This window comes from Aethalodelphis obliquidens, unplaced genomic scaffold (genome assembly GCF_003676395.1).
Source record: "Aethalodelphis obliquidens isolate GAN/ISIS:26980383/991018 unplaced genomic scaffold, ASM367639v1 scaffold44, whole genome shotgun sequence".
Taxonomy (NCBI): Eukaryota; Metazoa; Chordata; class Mammalia; order Artiodactyla; family Delphinidae; genus Aethalodelphis; species Aethalodelphis obliquidens.
Window position 1 is genome coordinate 16,819,204 of NW_020837988.1, and position 8,043 is coordinate 16,827,246.

General features: G+C 53.7%; 1 protein-coding gene across 1 annotated transcript; it reads right to left on the reverse strand.

The window, feature by feature from the left end:
• Positions 1 to 6,012: 6,012 nt before the first annotated feature.
• RPRML (reprimo like) lies at positions 6,013 to 7,491 on the reverse strand. Its single transcript, XM_027081359.1, has one exon. It carries the CDS (start codon positions 6,887 to 6,889, stop codon positions 6,521 to 6,523), a length of 369 nt encoding a protein of 122 aa, XP_026937160.1. The 5' UTR covers positions 6,890 to 7,491; the 3' UTR covers positions 6,013 to 6,520.
• Between the last annotated feature and the right edge of the window lie 552 nt (positions 7,492 to 8,043).

The window sequence follows — 8,043 nt, forward strand, 5'->3', positions numbered from 1 at the left end:
TCCGGACGCACAGGCTCAGCGGCCATGGCTCACAGGCCTAGCCGCTCCGTGGCACGTGGGATCTTCCCGGACCGGGGCACGAACTCGTGTCCCCTGCATCGGCAGGCGGACTGTCAACCACTGTGCCACCAGGGAAGACCTAGCTTCAAGTCTTTGACAGGAGCTTCCTACTTCCCCAAGGTGATGTGGCATTTTAGAAACAGTTTTGTTTCCATGGCAACCTCATTCCAGGTTTCATCTCCATGGCAATTCATTGGAGTTTTTCACCCTTTTGGTAAGTACACATGTGACTGCCGATACATACATTGCAGAAAAGTTAATATAAAGCCACATTTTTAGAAGTGGAGCATCTCATTATCTAAGTCTGCAGTCCGGAGCATAACAAGGCAGGTTCCAGGGGAGACAGGGCCCATGGCATCAAGGACCCAGAGCAGTCTTTGGGGCAGGTATGCCCTCTGACTGCCATTGTAAACCTCTTCTAACCTTTACGGATCAGTGTATCTTAAGGTCACCATGGCCATAAATAATTTCTCCTTTTCTGTATCATCCCTCGTGCCCTGCTCATGACAAAGCCTCAGAGTTGCCTCTGATGGCAAGAAGTGCTGGGACAAGGAGAGAGGAAGCTGATTCTTCTGACTACAACCTCTGCAGTACCCCGGGAGTGACTCCACCTGCTTCCCTTGCCCACGCACCCCAGTTTGGCGCACGCTGGAACAGTTCCCATCTTTTGTGGCAGACCTTGCTTTCCTGATCTGTGAGCTGTGAGTACCCCTTCCGACCTGACCTAATCTGACACCTATTTTCCAGGATATCTTCATGGTTTCTAGTCCACTGAGGGCACCCCTTATGTTTTCCTGCAATGCTATAGATTTTCTTTAGTATCTGTCCCAGTGTTTATAATGACTCAGGGCTGGATGGAGTGAGTATATAGTCAACCATCTCGACATAACCCTCTCTTTCCCTCTCTACTTCTAGTGTTTTGGGTAACTTTTCTTGTCAACTTATAGTCTGTTTAATGATGGTGGTGAGTCGTTAATTTCTCTGCATCATCACCAACATCTTCATCATCAGTAGTGGTACTATTTCATGACTAAGGAGTCACCATCACATTCTGCAACAAAGAAAAGTGAGAAGTGCTCCCCAAAATATCCCCACATCCTGAACAATGAAACAGAAAAATCAAGGCATGGCGTAATTTCAAAATTTCAATCAAAATCATAAAATGTGCCAGCTCTTCACTTTCCAAATATCTTTTGAACTCAGGTAGACTTGAATGTGGACTCTGGTTCTATTGATCCTTAACTGTGGTTTCAGAGGAATGACCTAACAGTCTGAGCCTTGTTCTCTTCAGTGGAGATGAGAACAGTCTCTGCCTTGCAGGAATTATTAGATCTGGGTTATGAAAAAAATAGAAAGGATTATGAGATAAAATATGAAAAGTGCTTCACACCATTCCTGGCATGTGGAAGATCTTCTCTAAATGGCAATATTAGCACCTAAAAAGGGAGTCATTACCATGGAATTGTATTTGCATCTGACTGAAGTGAACACTTACCCTCCTTGTGTTTTGTTTATTTCATGACACGTCTCTGATCGCTATGATGCATGACGCCCCTTGAAAGCAGAGGCTGTGTCTTCAATTCAACCAAGTTTTGTGATGTTCCTAAACAGAATAAAGCGTCATGCTCGGCACCACAGAAAACACACACACAGAGGAGACAGTTCTGGTCCTCGAGGGTAGTGTAGTGATGGAGCTCTGTCACACCGTAGAGCTGCAGGGGTAAGCGATGCTGCCTCAGGGTAGGGACCCCACACCCCCGCCCCAGCTGCCATCTCAGAGACCTGGACACTTGCCTGGTTTGGCCTGCCCTGAGCTGGGTTCGGGGATCTGGACATCCTACGTACCTGGTAAGATCTTGATTGGCAAGAGAGGATCGTGGGCGGCACTCAAGGAATGCTACTCAGAGATCCCACCAAATTCCCTGGTATAAAATGTGTGACCCAGGGCTTCCCTGGTGGCGCAGTGGTTGAGAGTCCGCCTGCCGATGCAGGGGACATGGGTTCGTGCCCCAGTCCGGGAGGATCCCACATGCCGCGGAGCGGTTGGGCCCGTGAGCCATGGCCGCTGAGCCTGCGCGTCCGGAGCCTGTGAGAGGCCACAACAGTGAGAGGCCCACGTACCGCCAAAAAAAAAGTGTGACACACACATACCCACCCCCCCACCCTCCCACACACACACCCTTCCCCCAACATTGGAATGCTGGATGTGGCCATTTTTTGTCTGTGCCCACCACTTGTCAGGCTTCACTGTCCCTTCTAAACCTCCCCTAACACTCCAGGCTGCTCTTGGTCTGCTGCTGAGTTGGGGTCTAGGGAGAGTTTGGGCAGAGCGACTCCCAGAAGCCAGACCAGCATGGCTCTGTGTGAACTGGATTCAGACAAACAAGTGGGAAAGTAAGTGGATGTTGTGATGTAAGCCCTTCCTAGTGTCCCCCATTCCAGAGGACCTCTTGCTAGTGAGAGCACAACTGACCCCAGATATTCCATCCCTGACTCAGAGGAAGGGAAGCAGAGGGTTTGACCTAGTCCCTGAGACCCTCAATACCCGAAGGCTAGTGGTCCTGAGGAGCAGTGCAAGTACCCGGGGCTGCAGGCCGGGCTAGACTCCAGTTCTGCTATCGCCTTGCTCACCCCAGTGCCTGCACGGTACCTGGCCCACAGGAGATTCCCAGTAGACACTCATTGAAAGGATGAACAGGGGCAAGTCCGTTAAATGGAAACTTAGTTTCCTCTCCTATAAACAGGCTCATGGGAGAGTGTGTGCTCTTACTCACCGAGCTGTTGTGGACAGCAAACAAGAGCATATGGAGGGAAGGCTGGAGTCACAGGCAGGGCTGAATCCTAGCTCTGCCCCTTCCTGGCTGGGTGACCTCAGACAACCTCTTAGAGCCTCAGTTACCTCACCTGTAAAATGGGAGCAGTAATGAAACCTTCCTCAGCAAGGTGGGAGCTCAGTGCTCCGCTCATTAGACACACGATACATTATTTTTGTCCTGATTATGAGAGTGCTTTGAAACCTACAAAATGCTTTGCAAATACGAGTTACTATTTTTCTGTCCAAGATCCCTTTTCAGAGAACCAAATATATCTTGCTGGGGAAGAGTTCACACCTTAAACAAAAATAATGATAATCATAATCATTGTCTTTATTGGCTGTTTATCACATGCCAGGCACTGTGTCGGCTACTTTATACTCATCGTCTCATGGGAGCCGTGGCTACTATGGCTTCCATTCTATAGATGAGGAAACTAAGGCTCAGAGAGATTGAGTTACTTCCCCAGTCACAGAGCCAGGAAGCAGGGTGGCTAGGATTTCAAAGACCAGCGTCCAGGACTTCTCTTCTGAACCCAGGACCTCCAGAGATTTGGCCCCTGAATCTTGGGCAGCCCTTGTTGGAAGATCTCTCCCTGCACAGGGGTGGGGAGTGAGGAGAGGGCATTGGAGAACCAGGCTCTTTCTTGGTCCAGTGCCCGATGCCCCAGGCTCAGGACTCTGATCTAGTCCTGCCTTTCCCCTGAAGCACTATGCTTCGTGCGCTCGCTCTTTGGTAACTAAGGGTGCCCACCCCTGAGGTTTATATAAGAGAGCTCTGTAAACACATTGCAGGACATCAGGGCTTCAAAAGAACTAAGATGGACTGCAGAAGAGATGTCACCCTCCACCCTTCCCTGGACCCCACTCACACTTGCTAGTTTCCTGTTTGGGGCTTGAGCCTGGCTTTGTGTGCACCTGCCTGTGTGTGCATACTTGTCCACATGGGTGTGCCAGTCATGGGATGGAGTGCACAAACACACATGTTAGTACATGTCTTCATTGTCCTTTTTCTTCTTTACAGTGAGAAAATCCTGCAAAGCTTCCCCATTAAGGCTTTTCCTTTTTCAGCAAATTCAGGAAACTTAACTCTTGAATCCCCTTCTCTTGCCCCAGTTGCAGATCCATTTTATTAGAGGGAAGTTCTCGTAGTGTTTGCTCCAACTTGGTCAGCCAGAAGACAGTGTCTAAGCTGTGTCCCTGCCAAAACTCCCATTTTTCCTGTCATTTGGGTTTTACGTGAACACCTGCGGCTCTCTGACCTCCATTCTTCAGGCCATCGGGTCAGCCGGGCTCCAGACAGCTGTGCTACACAGAGCCAGATCCCCAGGTTGCCCCAGTTGTTCAAGGCTGCTCTCACCAGATCAAGCTGGGCTACTTACCCAAACCATCAACAGAGCATTCTTCACATTGTGGGTTTAACTCTGCAGTAGTTTCTGGCCCCTATCCTTTACTGGACTGGCCTAACTGGATGAACTCTCCCAGGTCTGAGATTGGGGTGGTGGGGTGGGTGTGGGTGGGAAGATGACACATCCTAATGATGATGATTCTTTTTTTTTTTTTAATATTTATTTATTAATTTATTTGGTTCCACCGGGTCTTAGTTGCCGCACGCGGGCTCTTTTAGTTGCGGCATGCATGTGGGATCTAGTTCCCCGACCAGGGATGGAACCCGGGCCCCCCCTGCATTGGCAGCACGGAGTCTTAACCACTGGATCACCAGGGAAGTCCCTAATGATGATGATCCTGGTTACACAGGAGGGCTCAGGAGCCAGGAGGATTCTGAATCCTTCATAATCAGTGACCATCATGGGCTTCCCTGGTGGCGCAGTGGTTGAGAGTCCACCTGCCGATGCAGGGGACACGGGTTCGTGCCCCGGTCCGGGAAGATCCCACAGGCCGCGGAGTGGCTGGGCCCGTGAGCCATGGCCGCTGAGCCTGCGCGTCCGGAGCCTGTGCTCCACAACGGGAGAGGCCACAACAGTGAGAGGCCCGCGTATCGCAAAAACAAAAACAAAAACATAGTCAGTGACCATCTATGCTTTTGTTGAGATGCTGTGCACCCCCTCGCAAACCTCGTAGGGAACTAGTGTTGGAGACATGAGATGGCGCTCATACAAGAGAAGTATACTTCTCTTCCCAAAGCCAAGTAAGGCTTCAGCCACCTTCCTTCTCATTCACCTTCACTTCCACCCATGGCAAAAGAGAGAAGAGGGGGAGAAATCCACTAGAGCCCTCCCCCCAAATCTTCCAAGCACCAGGGTGCCTGAGTGGGGTTGGCACTAGGGCTAAGGGGGATATACACAAGCTACAAAGACCAGCTTTCTCTCCTCCTGTCCCCCACCCCCCAGTTTCAGTTCTTCCCCAGACCAGACACTTGCAGAGAGCAGAGCCACTCACACTCCCCCTTGGCTGTGAGTGCCAAGGTTCTAACTGCTTAACACGGCTTTAAGGAAATTCTGCACCTATAAGAGGTGCCAGGGTTCTGGGAAGCAGGGGGCATCTCATAATGGGAGCTTCCAAATTCCCTGAACACAGCTACATTGGAGGTCATTTGCTCCATTTTAAACATCCTGGGTCCTTCAAACCACAAAGCCCTCTCCCAAGCATACATTCCACCCACCCAAACTCTCCTCCCCATGCTGCAAGGGCACATCTTCAGAATCTGCTCACCTACCCTCTACAAGGGTAGCGTCAAGCAAGCCCTTACATGGGGCTTTGGGCCCTATAATTAAAATTTCCCTCGATCTAGACTGCTGCCCACACATTAATTGAATTTTATTTGCCCACTGTCCTGATGTATTATTTTTGCTATTTTCTCCGTTTTGGACTCAAGTAACTGATTTTTTTTTTCCATCTCACGGAATAGATTCAAATTTTCCAGGGATTTAATTGATCTAACCAGCTATCCCGCCAGCCTGCAGGACCTGCCTCCCTGGCTGTCCGCGTAGAAAACAGGACCTTTTTTCCTCCCCGGCTGCAGCTTCCGAGTGGGTCTCAGAAGCCCGCGACCAGCCCCGACAGCTGCCCAGTCCTGAGGCCTGGCGTCCTGTGACCTGCCTAAAGTACTTGCTAGTAGGCTACACACGGCCCACCCCCGCCCACCCCCACCCCCACCATACACACACATCCCACAGGAGTGCGGGCGGAAGCCGCGGGGAGCCCGACGGCTGTAGCTTTATTGCAAGATTTCTTCTCAAATGCGAAATCAAGCCAACAAGCTCAGTGACTCGGATTCGTCAACAGCGGCGCCCCCCCGCACGCTGCTCGGAACTCGCGCCCACTCCACCCCACCTACGTACACACAAAGTTCCCACGCCGGTGACCTCAGCCCCAAGTGCATCCCACAACCTCTCCCACCCTGCCCAGAACTTCCTTTCAAAGTAACAGTTAAGAACCCCCATCCTCTACCCTCCCACCCCCCAACGCTGGACCGCACGCAGGACCGAGTCGGGTGTGGAAGTCCCTTCCCGCGCCGCCGCCTAAGGTCCCGCAGTGGCCCGGGCCCGGGCGCCCGGAGGCACGTCGCTGCCCCTCGCGCTGCCCGCCGAGAGGCGGCGGCAGAGCCCGGGGAGGGGGAACCAGGGTCCTGGGCTCCCTTCTCCGTCTTCTTCCAGCCAAGCTGCCGAGGGCGGGCCGAGGCGGCGCTCAGTACAGCCCCAGAATGGCAGCGCCCACGTCCTTGGAAGGCCGGCGCTCCTGCATCAGAAAGTTAATCATGCTCTCCGACTTGATGAGCAGGTTGCAGCCCAGGAAGAAAACGCCGAAGACCACGGTGAGCGACAACACGCAGAGCACGGCAATCTGCGCCACGCGCGACACCCACAGGCTGCGCTCATCCGGAGCCAGCCCCGCGGGGACCCCGTCACTGGCGGACAGCGGCGCGCCCCCGGGGCAGCAGCCCAGCCACGTGCCCAGCCCGTGGCTGCGATTTCCCACGGCGGCCCCGCCGCCGCCGCCGCCGCCCAAGCCACCCGCCGCTTCCAGGCCGCTGTGGTTCAGGAAGGTCGCGTTCATCGCCGCTCGGCGCCCGGGGTCTTGGCGCGCGGTCCGGGGCACACCGGGAGGCTCTCCGGCGTCCGCGCTCTCGGAGACGCTCGGGTCCACCTGTGTGCGTGGAGAGCAAGAGGGCGGGGGGCTGCCCGCGCGCCGCACCCCTCGGGCCGCCGGCCCCTGGGCACCTGGCGGGAAGCGGCGGCCGGGAGAAGGCAGCAACAGGCTTTGCGGGAGCTGGAGCGGCAGAGCCGAGCGCGCCTCGCGGCACCGACTGCGCTCCTCGCACTCCCCGCCGCCCCCCCCCTCGCAACGGCCCCCCCCCCCCCCTCCCCCCCCCCCCCCCCCCCCCCGCCCCAGGCCCTGCAGCGTCCTTGGGGGGCGGGAATCCCGCAGCGATCGCAGCTCCCCTAGTGTCCCAAGGCTGGAAGGGATCGGGAGATCAGGGCAGCCCCGCCCTCGGTCGGCGAAGCTCGACACCCTCGGGGCAGCCTTGGTTCCAGCCGGGAAAAATCTCCCAAGGAACCTCTTCTGGGATTTGGTGCTCTTAGCAGTTAAGTTCTTCTTGAAGTCTGCCCTAAGTCTCTTCTCCGCTCTTTACTGAAGTCGCAGCAAGCCTTCCCAGATGTCAGAGGTGTTGCAGAGACCCCTCCCCTCGCCCCAGCGTTGCCTTCCCTCTCCTCTCTCCCCTCGTCACTGGGCAATGGCCCTGGGTGGCCGGCCGTGCCCCGCCGCTCCCACCCAGGTCCTCCCAGCCTCGCTCCCACCATCAAGGTGAGGAGTACTCTCTGCCTCCTTCCCACCTCGCCCCCAGCCCTCCCCGTTTGACATTTTCTTAATTTAAAATTGTTATTGCATTTTTCCCTTCTCCATTCCTTTTCACAAATACACGTCATTGTAAACTTGTTAGAAATTACCGATTAGCAAAACACAAAAAAATCTAAAAGCTCGTAATCCTACCACCCAGAGAGTGTCCATGTCACCGCCTTGGTACAAAATCTTCCTGTCCTTTTTCTATGTGTGTCTTTATATATGTATTCAGAATAGGGACGCACTGTTCATACATGCTGTTTTGTAACCCTTTGTCATTTAACAGTTTATCCTTTGGTAATGATAAATATTCACCTACAACAGTGGTTCTGAATTGCCCAGGGGGCTTGTTAAAACCCAGATTCCCG